This window comes from Mastigoproctus giganteus, chromosome 13 (genome assembly GCF_048544385.1).
Source record: "Mastigoproctus giganteus isolate SK-2022 chromosome 13, ASM4854438v1, whole genome shotgun sequence".
NCBI classification, from domain to species: Eukaryota; Metazoa; Arthropoda; class Arachnida; order Uropygi; family Thelyphonidae; genus Mastigoproctus; species Mastigoproctus giganteus.
This window is the reverse complement of record NC_143587.1, coordinates 49,777,412-49,799,555: the sequence shown is the minus strand read 5'-3', so window position 1 is coordinate 49,799,555 and position 22,144 is coordinate 49,777,412. Positions and strand designations below refer to the sequence as shown.

Below are 22,144 nucleotides of genomic sequence, written 5' to 3'. Positions count from 1 at the left end.
TGAAAATGTTTTATTAAAAGTTCCGACTAAACTAGACGGGAGGTACTCACATAGATTTAGCGATGGGAATCGAAACCATACGTTTTCGCAGTTAACTTTTCATTAACTAGGAAGGTTCTCCATCGAGTCAAAGAGGAGAATCCGACTTCAGCTCTCACATTCTTCAGGCGGACTACCATCATTCCAAAACTACCGTCGATTTTTCCAAATAAATAGATAAGTTGTTTCTAAATTATTTTCTCCAAATTATTGTATTTGTTATCACTACTGTTCCAGACTTTTAAAAGTGATTTCTCATATTGGACATGAATATATACAGTATATGCTATCATGAGTAACACAGGTTCGAATGCCATGAATTACGTAAAGAATTTTTACGGGTCTTTTTCATAACGTGGCTGAGTTAGTCGGTCTCCGGCGAGAGTAGCATGGTTTTTTTCTCACAGAAATTCGGGTTTATCGCCCGGCACACTGGCAAGTAGACCACAGGACACATGCATTTTACAGACATTATATACGTTGCAATATATTCTAAGTCGTTAATAATAAAATTTATATGAATCGAAAAACTCGTGAAAATTGCATGATAAAATCTTTACATCACAGCCTTACTAAGCCAGTAAATCATGGCATGGGCGTACTGACAAAAACGTATTGGAAGGAGGAGCTTCCAATACGACTTTGTTTATTAGGTTGTCACAGACATTCTCTCAGATATGCCAAACAAGCTCTACTTGCTACCTGGGAGTCTAAAACACTGATGGAACTGATATTCGGGTGACATTCAAGTCAAGTGGACCCAATTTCGGTACAGTCGGGACGGTCTGTGACAGTCAAATCCTCTGCTTGCACCTTCACGATGGTGGGATTGTTAGTAATCCTGGGAATAACCTCCATGCACAAGCACACTGTGGGTGACCACCCAGGTATGAATAAAAGTAAGCAGGGGTCGAGGTGTGGCACCCATACAACATGGAGGAATGCCGCCCCTCTGTATTACCAGGCAATACTAGGTGATAGACGACTCTCATCAACCGGTCCAATACCACCACTTTGCTTATTGGAGGCTTGAAGTGGTGGAACCCATGTTTAGTCTCCAGAGCTAAGTTCCGGTCAACCCTTCTCCACCTCTTCCATCATGCAGTATGACTGATGACTTTTGAAGTTATGATGAACATCTAGGTGAATTCCAATCTTCCTTACATTTCGAGGGTACAGCTCTAAAACGGTGTTCGCAGGCCGGCCGCTAGTTAGTACACGGGACCGAACCTATAGTTAACTCTTTAGGAAGCTTCCAGATCAGCTAGTGTACAATCTTGCTACCTCTACTCTACCAGATAGTGATTGGAGGGAGTCCAAGTAGTGTGTATGCGGTGAGCATTGTCGAGGCCACGTTATGTCAAGGATCTGGGTATATTCTTACCATGTGTACGCCATATCCAAAAATTTAATTACTTCATACAGCATGTCCCCCCACTTTTTATTACTATTGAATATACCATGAATTTTCAAACTAATAGACTAAGCTTATCTGTGAAAAGATCTAAACCTCTCAAACACTTCCTAATTCATTTCACAAATATACGTGGTCTCAATTCTAATCTCAACGACGACCATTTCCACTTGCAGTCTACCAAACCCCATGTACTTTTTCTGACAGAATCTCAGTTATCGGTTGATTCAACTACTGCTCATCTCAGTTGCCCAAATTATTCGCTGTATGATTCCTTTCGCCTCAAAGGTGGTACTTGTGCATATGTCCGTTCCGACATTCCCTGTCAGAGAATTGATAATTTGGAATCTCCTCTTTTCGATCTTCTCTGGCTTACAATTTCTCTACCTCATTGTATCAAATTCATCTGTTGTCTCTACCGTTCTCCCAACTCCACTAATCACTTGAAGCTCTTTGACTTACTCTCTTTGCAACTTGACTTTCTCCACTCCAACTTTCCTAACAGTGAGGTAATTTTCCTTGGTGATTTTAATGTTCACAACTCCAGCTGGCTTCCGTTTTCTAGTCACACCGACCCAGCTGGTGGTAATTCTGAGCCTTTTGCAATTAATAATGAACTTGCAGAGATTGTTTATTTACCAACAAGAATACCGGACAATCCTAACCATACAGCCAACTCGCTCGATCTTTTTCTCACAAACGAACCTTCTAAGTACACGGTCGAAGTGAGTGGTGCTTTAGGCACCTCAGATCACAACTTACTGATTATCTCTTCTCCAATGGAGCCATTATCTCATGCCTGTTCCCAACGTCGTATTGTTTGGTATTACAAAAATGCAAAATAGGATGACCTGCGAGATTTCTTTTCTTCTTTTCCTTGGTCGGATTACTGTTTCAAAACTTCTGATGTCAACGTTTGCTCAGATCGTGTCAGAGAAATTATTGTTGTAGGAATGGAATCCTTTATTCCACACTCCACCTTAAAATCTCGTCCTTTATCTAAACCTTGGTTTTCCAATAAATGTGCTAAGGCCGTTCAAAAGAAGAACGTTGCGTATCGTATTTGGCTTGTTTCCAATTCTTCAGTTTCATTTTCTGCCTACACCAAAGCTCGCTACAATTGTAAAGCAGTTATTAATCAGTCCAAACTAGATTTTGAACAGACTAAGAATAGAAATCTTGCTTCTTGTCCTGATGGCAGCCGAGCATTCTGCTCTCTTGCCAAAGCCATTGGCAAGAGACCAGACTTTTGCCCATCTTTGCTCCCAACTCTCTCAAACCCAGATGGTTCTGTTGTCACTTCAGCCAAGGATAAAGCTGACCTGCTAGCATCGCATTTTCCTTCCAACTCATGTATTAATGATCTTGGTGAAACACTCCCCACCATTCCCAACACGCTCCATTCAATGCCTCCTGTGGTCTTCCGTCAAAAGGATATCAGAAGGATTTTGATGAATCTTGATGCTAAGAAAGCTCCAGGTCCTGGTGGTATTTCTCCACTTGTCCTCAAAACGTGTGCTCCTGAACTTACTCCTGTTCTTTTCCGCCTTTTTTCACTTTCTTATTCCAAAGGTGTTTTTCCTTCTGCTTGAAAATTTGCTTATATCCAGACAGTTCCTAAAAAGGGTGACAAATCCCTCCCATCCAATTATCGTCCTATTGCAATTACTTCTACTCTTTCTAAAATAATGGAGAAATCAATTAACCGCCAATTCTTACCTGATCAACGATCGCCAGTATGGATTCCATCAGTGTCAATCAACTGGTGATATTCTGGCTTATGTTACTCATTTGTGGACAAATTCAATGGAAACGTTCTGCGAAACACAAGCAGTTGCTCTTGACATCTCAAAGGCTTTTGATCGTGTTTGGCCTAAAGGTCTTCTAAACAAGCTTCCATCTTATGGTTTTCCAGCTTTTTTTATAATTGGTTATCCAGTTTTCTCTCTAATCGCTCACTGAGTGTGATGGTAGATGGCTCTCTGTCTTCCAACTTCTCCACTATGCTGGTATCCCCCAAGGTTCAGTTCTTTCCCACTCTTTTCCTCTTGTATATTAATGACCTTCTTCCATTGACTCGAAATCCTATCCATAGTTTTGCCGATGACAGCACATTGCACTCCACTTTCCATTTTGATAAACCTTGCCCTGCTCAATCAGCTTCAACTTCTCGAATATCCGCTACCAATTTCTTAAATGCCGATCTCCAGGTAATTTTCCAGTGGGGCAAAGACAACTTAGTTGATTTCAATCCTTCTAAAAGTTAGTCTTGTCTTATATCTTGCAAAAAGGATTCTTCTGCTCCTATGCTTATCTTTGGTGACATTCCGATTTCTGCGCAAAATGATATAGCTCTTTTGGGGATTACCCTGACTTATAATCTCTCCTGGCACAAGCACATTACAAATATTGCTTCATCTGCATCTAAAAAACGTGGTTTTCTCTTTCGCTCTCGGCGTTACTTTTCTTCCAAACAGCTGCTCATTCTGTATAAATCGCAAATCCGCCCTACCATGGAACATTGTTCCCACATCTGGATTGGTGCCCCCAAAACCTCTCTCAGGCTTCTAGATTCCATTCAAAAGAGGGCAGTTAGGTTAATGAATTACTCCTCTCTAACAGAGTTTCTCCACTCGCTGTCTCATAGACGTACTGTTTCTGCTGCATGCCTCTTCTACAGATATTTCCATGGGCACTGTTCTTTTGAATTGGCTTCTATAATTCCTACTCTCTCTTTCAAAACAGTCCAAACACGTGCCGCCACCAGCCAACATCCATTTACTGTCCAACTTCAAACTTACAGAACCAACTTTTCATCTTCCTCGTTTATTCATTTTACTGCCGTTTTCTGGAACAACCTTCCTTCGTACGTATTTCCTGAAAATTACATTCTACAGAAGTTCAAGTCTAATGTCAATAAACATCTTTCGTCTTCTCAACCTCCAACCCAAGCACGGTACTAAGTACTATAGGTTCTAATAACTCTGGTATTTGAGGTTTTCATAAAAAAAAAAGAAACAAAGGGAAAGACAACAGTTTCCACATTTTAAAAATTACTAAATATATTACAATACGCATACTACTACATCCTGCCCCCTCAAAGACAAATAATAAACACAGTGTTGCACTTTTCACTATCGTGCACTTAGTGGCTATCAGAATAGCTCTCTCTCTCTGAATATATGGCTCTTATCATTTATTAACTGAAAGAATTTATTTTTAAAAAATGTTCTACCGTTGACAAGTGACGGGCACCGACACCCACACAGACGCCATTCTCTCTTAAGCTTCACCAGAATCGTGACATTATAAAAAAAAAAAAAAAAAAAAGAGGGTGAAAAAGAAAGAAGAAAAAAAAAAGTTCCAACGGACATATCAGGACAGTGTGGCTCCACGCTTGCTCCGGACTGCAAAATGGGTCATATCCTTATGTCGACACCCGGACTGCGTCGTAGTAGGCTTTGCATTGAAAGTTTATAGGCAGATAACATCAAGACCTTCAAGAGCGTTAATCTAGATGTTTTCTCTTTTTTTTTTCTTAATCCTGTTTTCCTTTTTATTCTAAAACATTTTGAATACCGACAGAAGAGCATCTACATTTGTGACCGACTCACGAATACGAAATTCAACCCACAATTATAGGAATGTATTATATTTAGAAACAGAGATTCATTGATCTTACCTTATTTTTGCATCACTTTCACTCCAAAGTACTTCTCCACGGGACTGCTGGACTCGGTGTATTGACGCCGGTGTATTTTTTTTTTTTTTTTTGTTATTACTGTTTGGATCTCCGAAACACAGTGAAATCTCTCTCCTTAAAAATTACTTTCATCTTTGGAAACAAGAAAAAGCAGCGGGATGAGATCCGAAAGTAAAGAGAGGATGACATTTCGTGCTTGGTGAGAAACTATCAGACAAGCAGGAAAATTTGTCCCGTCCTCCGAATCTTGAAAACCATCTTAACGTTTGTGCCTTTCATAAAGAATCTTCTTCAAAGGCGGTTCGTAACCTCATGTATTTTGGAAGCTGCTTTACCAAGCGAAACTTCCTTAATGCAAACTCTCTGCTCTTTTGAACCGCTAATTTCAAAAGATGCAGAGAATTATATACATTGTTTTCTATCATGTATAAGGATATCTCACGCCCTTGGGAGTAATGGTTGATTCTATAGGTCCCATGGGAAGTGGATGTTAGTATCAATCAAAAATAGAACATAAAAAAAATGAACTCTCAACGCCAGGTATTCATATTTCTTTCTTTTTTTTTTTTCCCCTTCATTTCCTATTAGGAGTTTCTCAGCCGAAGTTCATACCCCCCCTCCCCAGTATACTCTTTGTATACTGTATATTTATATATTGTTTCCCTAAATTGCGTGCATTTTAAAAATCTGTTTCGGAGAGAAACCTTGCCACCCTCGCTCGAGACGGACTAACTTGGCCATGGTATAAAAATAAAAAATAAAAAAAACACAAAATTCCATCGTGTCATTGATGGGATTCGAAGCCAGGCATTTTCCAGATGCTGTGTTACGGGGGGGGGGCAACGCTGATCACTCTACTACCCCCGAGTGATATTTATACAAAAATTGGACGAGATTACGCGAGAAATAACATTGTTCTCTTCGACCTGCGAACAAGGGCCATAAAAGTTCCTCGCGTCATTGATGGGATTCGAACTCAGAATTTTTAACTCGGTGTGGGGGAGAACGATTATTATAACCGCTTTCCACCCGAGAGGACTGGCGATGCGATAATAGGTTGTCACGTAGTGGCCATGTCTATTCGCCAGACATCGAACAGAATGGAGTACCCAAAGTAAACTGTTGGAAAAGTCGTATGCCAATGAAGTCAGAAACTAACAGTACCATACATCGCAATCCATGTAGATCATCATTAATTACCTCAAAACATATCGATACTTCAAATAGAGTGTGAGAAGTAGTCTCAAATGCACCTTAATGGGCTGGCTCGAGAGCCAGTTGACAGATAAGTGTATGACCAACAACTTCCAGAAAAACTCTTCTTAGAATGGATTACCATAATCACGCAGCTGCTCGTCAGTCACAGCTTTCGTTCAGCAATACACGTCACCACCGATCTTGGTAGAAAGAACGGAAGCATTGGATATCACAGCAGGGGCAGAACGTGTTGTATCAGATGGACACACCTGAGCATGGCATATATCCAAAGAACGGCTTCATACAGTGTATTGCACCAACATTCTCAATTTTACTTTTCCTGCATCGTGGAAATTCTTTGAATGGGAGCTGTATTTGCACCAGCTATATTTGTATATTTGTCTTTGAGTTGCTGGTTTATATCTGTGCGGATATAAATATAAACGCAGTAGCTCACAGCGTATCACAAAGCATGCTCAGCATGGTTTAAGGAGAATAATGTGGTGAACTTGCCATTTCGTGCTCAGAGCCCAGATCTGAATACAATTAGAAATCTTTATTGTAATAATAATAATAATAATACAAATCGATACATCGTAATATTGCCCTTCACGCCACCAACCCCTGGCCTGGTGGCCGTGAAGGTCACTAAACATCTTTTGCCCTTCAAGGGCATTAAATATCTTTGGGATGTTTTGAAACAGTTAAAAGCCAGAAAACGCAGCGATATAGAAGGATTAAGCATGGTTCCAATAATCCACATACAAAAAAATTTGTAGAGTATGTCCCATGGAGGTCATAATCGATATTAATTTTTTCCGCTCACTTTCTTTTTAATTTCAGTATCCCAGTAAACGCTGGACGAAGGTGTACACTCTCAGTGAAACCCTTCAAATACGTAAGTAATGCACCATAGAATGGTGCAGCGAGGTGAATCAACAAAGTATACCTAAATACTACGCACTGGGAAAATCGTACTGTTATCTGTATATTTTATGTTGAATGTCAAATGCAACAAAGCCAAAACTAAAAACACAGTGTTTTTTAGTTGTATCTGCTAGAAAATTGTGTAAAAAACGTGAAATATATTACAACACGGCATCATCTATAAGTCTAAAATTACGCACGTGTTTTTGCTGACACGGAAGAAATGCACCACGTATATCTATATAGGACCTGGCTGTAATTTTAGCTAAGAACCCTTTCAATATCACTTCTATAGTCTAAATAAATTTTATGCAATGCAGTTAAGCCTTACAAATTAGGAATTGGGAGTTACAAACCAGAAACTCCTATTCCAGTATACGTACTTTAATGTGAGTTAACCCCTTCATTATTTATGCACCTGTTAATTGGATATCTGTACATCCTACATAACCAACTTACAGAAATGCACTTACCGAAAACATCTTAAAATATAAGAAGAGATAAAATTACTTTTGAAGCGCAGGCTTTCAAAACTATAGATATTTGATTTTTTTATTCTAAAACATTTTTTATGAAAGACTCGAAACATGAAAAGTATTATAACCCATAGTACTTAGTACCGTATATGGGTTGAAGGATTAAAATACAGAAGATACTTCTTGATATTATACTTGAATTTCTGTAGATTGTAATTTTTAGTAAATACGAATGAAGGAAGGTTGTTCCAGACAACATCAGGAGAAGAGATAAATGAGGAGGAAGTTGGTTCTGTGAGTTTCGAGTTGGACAGCCAATGGATGCTGGCTACTTTCGATGCATGCTCGGAGAGGTATGGAAGATAGTGGGTGAATTACAAGCCAATTCAGAAGAGCAGTGCCTATGGCAGCACCTATAGAAAAGACATGCTGCAGAAACGGAACGTCTATGAGACAGAGTGTAGAGACTTCGTAAGGGATGGATAATTAATTAACCTATCTGCCCTCTTTGAAATGGAGTCAAGAAGCTTGAGAGAGGTTTTGGGGAGATTTACAGCTTGAGTAGTTGTTTAGAAGAAAAGCCAAAAGCGAAAATGAAAACCCAGTTTTTGAATGGAGAAGAAGCATATTTGTGATTTGTTTATGTCAAGGGAGATTAGAAGCCAGGGTAATCCCTAATAGAGATATGTTATTATTATTGATAATGTCATGAGGTTTTTAGGCGCATGAGCGACTTAGACTATATTGCGCTATATATTATGTCTGTAAATATGTTTATTGTGTGGTCGATTTGTCTGTTTGCTGGGGAAAAAACAAGTTTCCGGGAGAAAAAAAATCATGCGACCTTCGCCTGGGACCAATTAGCTCAGCCAAGTTGCGAAAAAAGCCCCATAAAAATTCTTAGAGTCATTCACAGGATTTAAACTCGGGCCTTCCACACCGGGGGTGGGAAGGACGGTGCTTATATGCACTGCGCTATCGCGAAGGCTATTTGTGATCTTGCTTAAAAATCTGAGTATGTCGAAGATAAATATCACACTAGGGCCACCCGGAATATTCATTCATCTGCACATATTTCTACCTGTCCCCCCCCTTTTTCTTGACTCTAAAGCCCACCCGCTCTAACTCTTTTTTTTTACATTGGTCTCTGTCAGGAAGCTTAGGCGACCCTGCAGAGACTAGCCAGAGAATAATGGGCAGCCTGGCTACCTCCTAGTGGTGTGTGCGGGCAACGTGGGGTTCCACCAGGGGCCCTGCAGCCAAATGCCAGGACACCCAACACAATACTACGTATTCAACGCAGAACACTTTTCTGGCATTTACAGTAGTTCTGTATTTCTTCACAGTGGCGCAGATGTGGGAAACCACAGGCGGCGCCTGACCCTAACACTATATGCACAAGCGTATTATGTTCGTGAATTGCTGTGTTCTCTGGCCGATTTGCCTGTTTTCTGAATGAAAAGCCAGTGTTTCCAGGGGAAACCTTGATATATATACGCCTGAAACCAACTAACTCATCCAAGGAGTGAAAAGACCATAAAAGTTACTCGTGTCATTGACGAGATTCGGACACGGGCCTTTTCTACCTATTATGGGAAGAACGATGACGGTGACATCGTGCTACTGCGCAGACTGAGTGTTGTCGAGGCTGATGTATTTGTGTAGGGCGGCACCTGGAACGTTAGTTCAACTCCGCTTCGTTTCAGGTATCCCTGCACTTTGTTATCATTATGTTATAAACATTTAACAATCGTTTTTGGGAGGCCTTTTGTGTTTGGATCTACGTCCATTGAATCCCCCCCCCCCACCTTTTTTTTAAGGTTCCGTCTCCACTCATCGACGGGTTTGAACGTAGATCCTTCCAAATGGGTAACTAAAAAGTTGCTAACGGAACCGGAGGTGAGGTGCCGTCTAGTATATTTCAATTCCTTTCTCCCATTTCATCTGATTAAATACATTAAAATAAGAGGAACTGCAAGGAAGCCTGAGGCTATGCCAGCGAAAAAAAAATTTCCTGAGTTATAATGACTGAGCGAGAGAGAGAGAGAGAGAGAGAAGAAGAAAGGAATCACCAAGAAGAAAAGAATGATGATATCCAGCTCAGGACCCTGGGTGTGCCAAGCCCATACTCACCAGATGTGAGCCCCTGGGGTTCTCTAAATACTACAAGCATTGGCTGTTTCATTAGCACCTTGCTATCCTGGAGTGAGACTATGGTCTCAAATTGAATAAACAAATAAATAAAAAAAATACACTGGAAAGAAGTTTATAAAAAAAAACCACTTAGTAACCAAAGACCAGTGTCCCCATACACTATTAATTTCGCAACTTGTTACCGATTTGGAAAGATCTGTATTCAAATTCCATCGATGACGTGGAGTTGGCACCTTGAAAAATATGGGGGGAGATGCAATGGACGTGAACCACCTGGATCCCAACACAGAGGACCTTCCAACAAAGATTGTTAAATATTCTAACATAATCATAACAAAACGCAGGGGTTCCCCAGAACCAGCCAAGTATTCGAGCCCCAGAATACCTTGAATGGTCCCAACAGGAAGGATTTTTCAAAGGCCGTTTTCACTCGGGAACGGAATATGTCAGACGATTTTTTCACTAGAGATATGGAAGGGTTTCCACTCCATAAATGTGAAAATCTCCGGAAAACACACGCTTCTTCAGACGTAAAACATAGACCTGATGCATATTAGTGATAGATTAATCTGTGAAACTAAGATGTTGTTGCGCCCTCTTGGGTAGTACAGTTGGTAGGATTGCCGTCCTTCCAAACTGGGTGGAAAAATCCTGTGTCCGTCGATGAGTGGAGGAATTTTTATGAACCTTTTTTCACAACGTGGCTGAGTTAGTTGATCTCAGATGAGGCTAGCATGTTTTTTTCTCCAGGAAACTCGGGTTTTTCGTCCAGCAAACAGAAAATTGATCTCAGAACACACGCAATTATAGATAATTACACGGAGCAATGGCCTTAGTTGCCGATGCTCCTAAAACGCTACTACAACATTACCGTAGTGCTATAAATACCTTTTACCAGAATTGTAAATTGCAACACTATTTAATTTAATGCTATTGAATTCCAAATTGTAAATACTATTTACCAACATTTTAACTTGAAATGAGCCCTCCTTGTTTTCAGGCTGTGCAGGGCGCAAAACCTCGTGTTTATAAACGGATAATAATATTTAATCCCGTATTTCTCTTTTTTTATCAGTGATATAAATGAATGAATAACTAAATAAGATTTCAAGGGAATAGAAATTAAATCAAATCATTAATTAAAGGTATTGAATGTTCGTGAGCATGTTTTTGACTCCCTTAATAGGCCCCAAAGTCTTATTTCATTTCTAGCAGAATGTGATAAGGCACTGTAAGTATAATGCACAAACAGGATCCTATTTATCCCCTAGAGATTCTTGCAGAAAATGATGGTACGTCCATAAATAAGTAAGTGATGATATGCTTGAACGTTATCAGTAATTTTTAGGCGCCACAGATTCGTCTACGTAAGATATTCAACATATCTATGTACGTAAACAAGTCATTATGATGTTTGAGGGAGGGTCGGAAGTGATGTGTTATATTGTAAACTCTGTTGACATCGTACTGAGATATGAGACAACTCCATCGAGGACGGATCTGCTGTTGGAGGTGGTTTATGATATCATTATGAGCAGAAGAGACTAATGAAAGGAAATGTTCTGTGATATCTGGCAAGCGAAACTAGTTAAAGAAATAAAGAAAAAAGACTCAAAACAAATTATGGCTAGTCTTATCATAACAACTGTTTGTTTTGTTTGCATGGTCCGTGTGTCGAAGTTGTATGCTTTATTTATATAATCCTACAAAACAGCAATGACATAAAAAAAAAATTATGTATTTGTTACTATAGGAATGTTATGACATTCCTATAGTAATATAATTTTTTATTTGTTTATGAATAGGACCTATAATACATTTTACCTTTATTTAAAAAAAAAAACTGTAATACACTCAACACAGTTGATAGAGTTCGTGGTCAGATACAGATAAACGCTAATGTTAACACCACACGAACAGCGAGCTGTCCACTGAACGATAGCTCTCAACCCCCACCCTGTGTTGCCAGGGAACGTTAAGCCAACAAAATTGCAGAGATGACATAAATGGTATGCTAGGACAATGCTATCACAACAGCACGATCGTACATAATTCAATAACTTACATCAATAATGCGACAGGGTTTTTTTAGGTGCATTAGCGATTTAGACCATATATGTCTGTAAATTGCGTGTATTCTCTGGTCGAATATCTGTTTTCTGGATGAAAAACTCGAGTTTCCTGGAGAAAAAAAACCATGACATCCTCGCCTGAGACCGACTAACTCACCCAGATTGTGAAAATAGCCCATAAAACTTCCTCACGTCATCGAAGGGATTCGAACTCAGGTCTTTTCCGCCAGGTGGGGGAGGACGGAGATTCTACCAACTGTATTACCCACGAGAGCACTGGACGGAATATGAGACTCTGCAAAATGAATAAATTCCTTATCAACAAGAAGTTAGTTCGTAAGCAGATTTCGGATGTATTTTTGGTTCCTCAAACGTTACGGGACCAATTCTAGTCCCACGGTCACATGCAGGAGATCGCATAAGCCTTCGTGAGAAGTGCAGTTAGTAGAATCGCCGTCCTCAGCACGCTGGGTGGAGAAGATCTGAATTCCAGTTCCGTCAATGACGGGAGGAATTTTTATGGCCTTTTTCACAACGTGGCTGAGTTAATCGGTCTCAGACGACGGTAGCATGGTTTTTCCTCTCGGAAACTCGGATTTTCTGTCCAGCAAACAGAAAATCGACCTCAGAACACACGCAATTTATAGTCAAATATACAGGAAGCAATATGGCCTTAGTCGCTGATTCTCCTACAACAGGAGATCGCGTACAATTAAGGTGTACTGTGTATTTTTAACTGAAGTACTGATCAGAAAAGATTTTCTAAGCACGAAACAGCAGTTTGGTATCATAGATTTTGCACACCATTTCCTAATATACAATAGCGGACAAAAAAATCGCATCACTTGTGAATTTTTTAAATAATGCGTTTTGCGTTGCATTATGGGTTGCAGAAATGTTCCAAATCATTTGTTAGATGGGATATATATCTCTGTGAATGAAAGCCAATAAAAAGACTCCACCTGATATACCTAATTGCCATAAATATCTTCCCAAAGGGTAAAATGCGTAATTAATGGAAATATGAGCAATCATGCAAATAGTAATCATGACAACCAAACATACATTTTATTGCATTTACGTGTACAAACTGAAATGATAACGTAATAGTGTTATGTACTGTAAATAACCAAAATAAGTCCTCAATATTTTGTTGTTTCCTCCTCGAGCTGCAATTACAGCCTTGCAACGAGTTAATCAACTTCAGGATGTACGGTTGCCCAATTTCGTGGTACCACACTCCTGCAGCTGAATCTTACTTGTTGGCTTCTTCTGAGCAATTATATACCAGAAATTTTCAATAGTGTTTAATGTGGACTGTTGCCAGGCCAGACCAACATTGTAATGCCAGCATTTCTGAGGTATGACTGCACCTTAAGGGAGAAAAACGAGGGAAAACATTGGTGTAAGTATGTTTTAAGCCTTGTGAGACAAGAAGACAAACTCATCATTAAATCTAAATAGCATAAAACTTACCAATTTTGCTGTGTGGCAAGGTGCTGAGTCCTGTTGAAAAATGCAGTTTTGGACGTCTGTGTGGTAATAATGGATTTCAGGCCCTCCTCCAAGATAGCAGTGTGGGTTTCTGCATTCACCGTTCCGTTGATAAACTTAATTCAGGCCGCCGTAGCCTAGTGGTCAGGCGCGCGGGTGCATAAGTACACGTGCCTTGAGTGACCGGGGTTCAAGGCCGTGACTGCTGAATACGGTGCTGTTTCTTGTAATCTGTCTATCTTGTGAACTCCTCTGACCGGTTGGTCGTCCCGGAGTATAAACAGAAAAATTTATTTATTTATTTTAATTCACCCCACCTATTTGGTTGTTATGCATCTCCAGACCATCTGACTGGCGGGGAACTTTACAGTCGGTGTTATGCAGTCAGGATGGTATGCCTCCGATTTTCGTCTTCTGACATATCGCTTCCCATCCGACCCATGCAGGTTGAATTTCTCTGAGCGGGTAGCACAGTGGTATCGTCACAATCCTTCCCCACACTGGGTGGAAAAGGCCCGGGTTCGAATCCCGTCGATGACGCGAGGAACTTTAATGGGCTTTTTTCACTCCGTGGCTGAGTTAGTCGGTCTCAGGCGTAGATAGCAAGGTTTTTCTGGGTTTTTCGTCCAGCAAAACAGACAAATCGACCATAGAACATACGCAATTAACAGATATAAGGCACGGCACGGCACGGCACGGCACGGCAGATGAATTTAATTATTCGGGTGGCATAAAAATGATAGGTTTTTTTTTTTTTTTTTGCAGATTGAATTTCGATTTATCAGAAAAGATGACGCTGTCCCATTGCTCTTTTGTCCATGAAACATGCGTTTTAGCCCAAGCAAGTCGCTTCTTCCTCATTTGTTGGCTCAACAAAGGCTTCTTCTTGAGCCGATAGGCATGCAGACCACATTCTAAAAGCCGTCTTTGGATAGTTCGTGCACATGTTTCAACATCAGAGGCCATCTCAAAGTCCAGTTTTAGATCAGGAGTACTAGTATGGCGATTACGAAGGCATATCCGTTTCAGATGTCGCTTTTGGGAAAGTGTAGTCACTCTCTCACGGCCTGATCCTCTTCACATCACCGGTTTCACGCTTTAATTTCAGCACCCGGGATACTGTTGACTGGTGGCAGCCTATTTTATCAGCGATAGCACGCATAGAAAGCCCTTCCTGGGACGGAGCAACAGCTACACTTTTTTTCTTGGTGTCAACTGAATATACGGAGCCATGTTTACGCCTCCGCAAAACAGGATACTAACGAGCGTGCATACCCTTCCAACGCCGTATTTATAGAAACGGCTGATGCAATACCTTGCAATTACTGTCTGATGCAATAGAAGCGTTATCTGACGCAATACAATATCTTGAACGTTTCACTACAAATGTTACTTTTTTTAAGGTGATGCAGTTTTTTGCCTGCCACTGTAGATTTAATATTTAAAAGCATTTTGAATCTTTATTCCATTAATAGCAAATAAAAGTAAAAACATCCCTTTCTTTAACAGGTGCAAAGAAAAAGGAGAATAATTGCCAGAGTTCGATGCAAAAACATCAAAAATGACTGTCCTAAGCCAATGTGCGAAGATCCTGTCCTGCTTCCTGAACGATGCTGCAAGACATGCGCAGGAGAAGGTATGAAAGAATACCTTAGTATGCTGTACGAGTGACTGTTGGAGTAAATGCTTGTGATTACCATAGATCATTGTTGTGTTATATTGCTCTGATATAGCTTCTGAGAGACATCACATAGAATTTTTAATCCATAAATAAACTACAATATATATATTAAATTTATATGGTTACGTTTTTTTTTTTTTTTTTACGTATATGTGGTACAGTTCATTCTCTACTGGGGGAGAGAATTTGTTTACGCAGATAGAGGTGGTTTGATTTTGTTTCCAATCTTTTGTCAAAAAATGTTGTTATTTTTGTGGGGATTTGGGCATCAGTGCCTTAGACTATATTGCACCATATATATTATGTCTGTAAATTGTTTGTTCTATGGTCGGTTTGCCTGTTTGCTGGACGAAAAACCCGAGTTTCTGGGAGAGAGGGTAAACCATACAACACTCGCCTGAGACCGACTAACTCAGCCACATTGTGAAAAAAAAAAATTTCGTGCGTCACTGACGAGATTCGAACAGGGGCCATTTCCAGTTGGTGGGGGAAAAACGGTACTTATATGCACTGCGCTACTGCGAGGGAACTTTTGTCACCCAAGTAACGTTAAAAGTAAAATAAACTATATTCTCAGCACACCTAAAGAGTGACTGCCATTTCTGAATCTTACGGCAAGCGAAGATGCCGAGGCAAATACTTTAGAAACTATTGCAAACCACTCTTCCAATGTGCTCGTTAATACCATATATGCAGTATGTTTGTATGTATTAAGAGCCAAAGCAACTAAGGCTATGAGGAGACAGTGTTCTGTAGTCCATTTGCCAAATTGCTGGACGGAAAATTACAGTTAAACCGTCCAACCCTCGTCTGAGACGTACTGACTCGGTCATGTTGTGAAAAAAGCCCATAAAAATTTCTCTCGTTATTTACGGCCTTTGAACCCGGGAATTTTCCACCTGGTTTGGAGAGGACGGTGATTATAATTACTGTGCTACCGCGATGGCCGTATAGTGTAGCATGTGGAGGTATTGTTACCTCTCTATATAGATTTTGGTGTTTTTGACTAAATTTACTTTTGGGGGACTTGTTTCCGAATGCTTTGAAGATTGCCATATTTTAATGTATCAATGAAGTTGCGACCTAAAAGGACAGCTGACACTTTGTGTTCCATGTTTATCATGTTCCATCACCTGGTTCTTATCCTTTTTCCCCCTCCATATTGTGTTGTCAACTTTATCATCGTTTTATGCTGAATAGATGGAAAAAGTTTACTGTGATTTTTGTCTATTATATTGCCATATTTGTTATTTTTCCTCTAACCCCGTGTCCTCTATGTGGCTTTAGATCAGCCAAACTCAGTACTTTTCAGAAACGTAACCTCAGTGGTTGGAGAGGGATTACTGTATAGACACGACATACTGACTTTTCAGCTGTCTAATAGTTTTAGGTTTACTTTTGTACAAATACGGTTTTTTGACCCCTTCAAAGAGCCGCTGGCACAACTTCCGTACGTTCTTTCTTCTACCTATTTTTTACCTGGACGGTTCTGCAACATCTTATATCTAATGACAAGCTGCTTCCTAGCATCTTGAATTTCCTGTAACTCTTGCATTGATAGCTTTAGTGTATACGGGATTTCTCCGGGTATTCTTAAAAGTTTATTCTTCAGAAGTAACTTCTGCTTAATGTTGGCCTCTTTCTCTTTTTCTCTACTGGCATATTTCCGCATATGAATATCCAGCGAATTCCTGGAAACAAATCTATACTATTTAATTATTGCCCTAACTACCCTTAATTCAACACTTTCTAAAATATTCGAAAATTTGAGAAATGCTACACAATCTGTAAACCCCGCATCCAATTAATAGTGGCCAATAAAGAGTGTTTTGACAGGGAAACTCTTCGTAGCTTAAATTATACAACTGCGGAAAATTTATACGGAAAAGTCTAATGGGGCAATAAGCTGTTGGTCTAGACATTTTTGAAGCAACTGATTGTGTTTAGCATAAGCACTTTCGCAGCAATCTCCCACCGTAGGGTTGTCTTCAGCTGTTTGATTCTTCCTTCAACGTCCATGATTGTATAGAGACTTCTACACATCACTTATTTGGAAAAGGCTTGCGTTTGATTCTCATCCTAATTGCACAAACTCTATAAAGGATTTTTGCGCTAGCTGAAGTAAACAGGTCTCAAGTATGGCTTACAAACTACTACAAAACTCAAACTCAAACTATTATATTAGGGCCACCCGTAATTACTCACATATGTATTATGTCTGTAAATTGCGTGTGTTCTCTGGTCGATTTGTCTGTTTTACTGGACGAAAAACCCCAGTTTCTGAGGAAAAAAATCTTGCTATTTACGCCTGAGACCGACTAACTCAGTCACGGAGTGAAAAAAGTCCATTAAAGTTCTTCGCGTCATCGACGGGATTCGAACCCGGGCCTTTTCCACCCGATGTGGGGAGGACGGTGACGATACCACTGTGCAATCCGCGCAGACACAAACTACTACAAACATAATGCCAGCACTCAGGCTACACTAGCGTCACAATCACTCTCCGAAACTATTTCTTCTCCCGTCTATGACGAAAATCACTGGGTGCGTGAGTCTCGCTATCCACCCTTTGGTAGCGCCTGATTGACAGGTTTTAGACCAGCGACTCCCAAAAATTTTAGTCCCATTTGACTCACTTATGTCGTGACTATTAGTCGATGACCAAAATTTGCTGTTGGACCCGGCGCAAATAGGTGTTTATTTAAGCATGCGAAGAGAACGACAGCTTATAAAATTAGAAAATAAACTTGAGTGACACCAACCTCTATCAGTGAAAACGCACTGCCCGAAGAGACGCAACTTTAGATTTACTAAAGGAAAAGTACCACATTCACGATAAATGAAATAATTAAATAAAGCTATTTAATTTTATTTTAACAATTTTATTTTTTATTTACATTAAATAAAATGTACGTAATTTTTTTAAAAATGGATTTTTACTTTTTAATAATTTAATTTTGTTTAAATTAAATTATTTTTAAAAAATTTGCTAATTTTTAATATATTTTTTATTCATTATGTTAGGGCGCACTTCCTGGGCTAGGAGTCGTAGATTTTTACTGCTAGAGTTCATTTTCATTTCAGTACCTTTTTTTTATTTCATTTTGAACGTTAAGATATCTTGGTAGTCAGGTAGCACAATCGCGCCTTGCGAAGACTAACTGTTGCATTAGGACAGTGATTTTCAACCGGGGTGCCGCGGCACCTTAGGGCGCCGCAACAACATTCCAGGGGTACCACATAATTTGGGTTTAAGTTACTTAAACTTATTATTATTTTTTTATATGTTTATTTCATTATAAAAAGGTGTACAGTATCTTTTTAATTTTTGATGAGCTATAATTGATGTTTATTAGTACCTCTATACAAAGAATAAAATTATATACTGTATATATATAATTTGTATTATGAAATGTATATTTTATAATTATATTATTGTAATAAATAACATATATATTTTTAATATTATATATATTGAGAAAATTGAGTAGGGGTGCCGCAAAATAAAATAAATTACTTAGGGGTGCCGTTATTAAAAAAAGGTTGAAAACCACTGCATTAGGATGTTATATTACTTTCGTACTTTAATAGTGTTCTTTTTTCCTACATAATTGTTTTTAGAGACATAACTACGTATTGTCTTTGACGTTATACTCTGCTGCTATTTAGTAATTTTATTTCTAGTATCGTTATTACCACCTAAAAATACATGATGCTATTTGATGAACTGCAATAGTTGAATGGCTATCCTCGTGGAAGACGTTCGCGTTTTTTCTTGAAGCTTCCTGTTTTCTTCAGCATACCTTATTTTGTCACTGCCTTGGCTCATCTCGACTGTTCTCATAAATATTAACATTTTTATCACTAAACACTTCACATATCTACGATTTGGTTTAATTTGTAAACTTTTACTTAATAGTTTTCATCAATTTCAGTCCCATTGCGATATAGACCAGATAACCGACAGCAACCTCTTGAAGCACTCTCTAGAAGCCAATGACCTATAAACCAGTAAACAAACTCCTAATTTGTGTAGTCTTAATGGTCTCAAAAACAGTCACCAATTTTCAGCATTTTCTACTTAAAAAAGGAAGCCGTAAAAGAGGATTTTCCCCGAAAATTTTCAGAGAAGGCTGAATGGAAATCGATGTAGATATACTTGCCCTATCACTTGATTTTTTTTTTTTGTTCACTCTCTTCCTGATCTCATGTACTAGTATGAGTTCATCTATTCCGTTTCCAGTTGATGTAAATGGCCCATTACTACAAATAGAAATTTATCTTAATCTTTATTCGAGCACAATAAAATTCAAGGTAATTTTTGAAGTCGAATATTTAAAGACGAACGGTTAATTCTAATTAAGCAAAAGCTCCTTGTTCTCTTACTGTTAATTAAAGTGAAGACGCTTTTAATTTCTTCAGCCATGTTTTAGAACAAAAGGAGTTTTATTCTAAAGGAATTTTGAAATATTGCTTTCACTTCTAATATAAAAACTGGACGGGAGAATGTCAGTCCATTTGATTATAAACAAATTGCAATTCAGGACACATACGATACAAACTACAAATCAAATAATACCGTAATTAAAGAATCAACTCAGTACTCTATTAGTGGATCCATCAATGATGTTTTTTCCTTCATATATTACTAATGATCTGTCACGAATGAAAACATACAACGGTGATTGTATATATCTTTCTTTTTCTTTTTTTTACCTTTATTTATGTAAGAAACAGCTGTGGCCTCCTTTGCTAGTTCGCGTAAATGCACTCAATGTTAGTAATCGGTAACTTGCTTTTATATCTGCAACACCGGCCAAGGTTAAGTGGATCAAAGGGCGCTGAGTCCTCGCTCCACCACTTTACACACAACCATGGTGGTACAGATATGAGTGCTTCCTGATGATCACCGTCTGGTGATCGTCAGCTATTTTTGTCTTTATTTGTAGTCACTTGGCAGAAATTTGAAACATGTGCCAGTAAGGTGCACCCAACAAAATTAGGTGCGGATGTAGTTCTAGGAGAATTTAAATTACACGCATGACTCCAGGAAGTTATGCTTGTAATTTAAAAGCAAGAAAAATGAATGGGGAGGGAGGGTCAGTTTATCAAATATGTATACCAGTTTAAAACAATCCCTTTTTTATTCACACACAAGAGAAATCCCAAATAGAATGCGTGAGGAACATTTATAAAAAGTAAGAATGAAGAAGATAAAAATAATCCTACAATATACAAAACGTCTAAAATACATCATATCAAAATAAAACTAACAGAACACTCAAATCAAAAACAAATTAATAAAATCTCTTTTTAATAAAAATAAATCAAATCTGTAAAAATAATATACCATTAAATAATGAATAATATTCTACTGTTTTATTTAATTGCACCGGTTAGTATTACTAACATTTAAGACACTGACAGTACATTATTCGCATTTTATACTGGAAAACATTTTCTTCCTTGCATTTAATCTTCGTTGCTTTACAATTAAACCACCGGACACTGCTAACACTATGGTCATGGTTAAACAGTCTTTGCCAGCTATTTGGAGGATACCTTACCTGCACTCGAGAAGCGAAGCTTGCATATAACTAAAACCTTGCGTAAAACAGTAAATTATGCATACGCTATTTAAAATATTGCTAAAATCCTTTAAAATTTCATCGAGCAGTCCTCGTACTTTTATAACCACGGAGAACGCAAAAAAATTAAAAAAAGAAAGAAAACTTCACCAATATTATCAAATCCACACAAGTGTGATGAAATTCAGATACAGTTCACTCTGCTACCATATCTCGTATAAAAATTAGTTAATTAAGTATAGTGAGTTAACAGACGAATTGTTGTTCCCGTATTTTACCAGAAATAAAAATAAAAAAGCGAGTTCCAGGTAAATCGAACCACCCACCCACATACATACATACATACACACACACACACACACACCCTAGTGTGTAACACAGTGGTTAAGACTGCTGTCTTTCCACAATGTATGGAAAGCTCCTCGGTTCTCTCCCAGAAAATCAGCAATTTTCATCTAGAAAAACAATCGAACATCAGCTGATCTGAAGATCACCTCATGTACAGTGATCTTCACATATACTCTGACATTCATAGTGCCCTCCACTGGGAGCAGAGTATTAAGAGTATGTTACAAAAAATATGCCACCCCCACACCTTTACAACTTCTACAACAGCTTTTATGGTCAATACGCAACAGGACAGATCCAGTGGTTCCCTCCTTATGCAAATTTTTCTAGCCGTGTTGAAAAGCATAAAAGGATTTTGACTGCATGACTTTCCTCCAGTCCTCCTGCATCCATCCCGTGCCTTCCTGGCACTAACACAGACATATTTTCACCCACTGGTGTCCGAGACACAGATGAGATGCATTCAAGTTGTAAGTTCTCCAAATTTATTTCCCATAAAACATACAAAGTATGTTAGAAATGAAATGTAATTACATTTTTCAACATAATTTCCTAGCAAGAACACGGATTTTCACTACTTTTATTCCACGCTGTAAGGGCCGCTGAGAAAATCTGAACGTGTTTAGCCGGTGAATGGCGAAAGCAGCTGATTGTCAGCGAGGAAAAAGTCCTGCCACGACGTTGGAAACAACCAAAAGTCAGTAGACCCAAGATAAGGAGAATATGGAAGATGTGGGATAGACTCAATATTATTTTCTAAAAAATCTTTGCACCTTAGGACAATAGGGAAAAACACTGTCCTGATGGAACTGAATATTCGGTGGACGTTTCTTCTGAAACGCGCTGGGAGAAACATTTTCTTCAGAATCTATTCATATACGAGTTTCCTGTCACTGTAGTGTCCTTGGGAATACAATGCATAAGGATTATTCCATCAAAATTCCAGAAAACAGCAACCGTCATTTTCTCTGCACTTGCACACACACACACGGAACTTTTTGGGCAGCGGTGATTCAGCGTGCTTCCAATGCGTGGAATGATACTTGGCTTC

The 22,144-nt window shown here is 38.9% G+C and overlaps 1 protein-coding gene across 2 annotated transcripts in view; it reads left to right on the top strand.

Moving 5' to 3' along the window:
* The window catches only part of sog (chordin short gastrulation), a 297,986-nt gene that overhangs the window by 86,820 nt on the left and 189,022 nt on the right, over window positions 1-22,144 (top strand). For both annotated transcript variants that reach the window (XM_090387991.1, XM_090387990.1), the window contains exon 3: window positions 14,986-15,112. In XM_090387991.1, coding sequence (XP_090244117.1) covers window positions 14,986-15,112 — 127 coding nt within the window. The remainder of the gene's footprint in view (window positions 1-14,985; window positions 15,113-22,144) is intronic.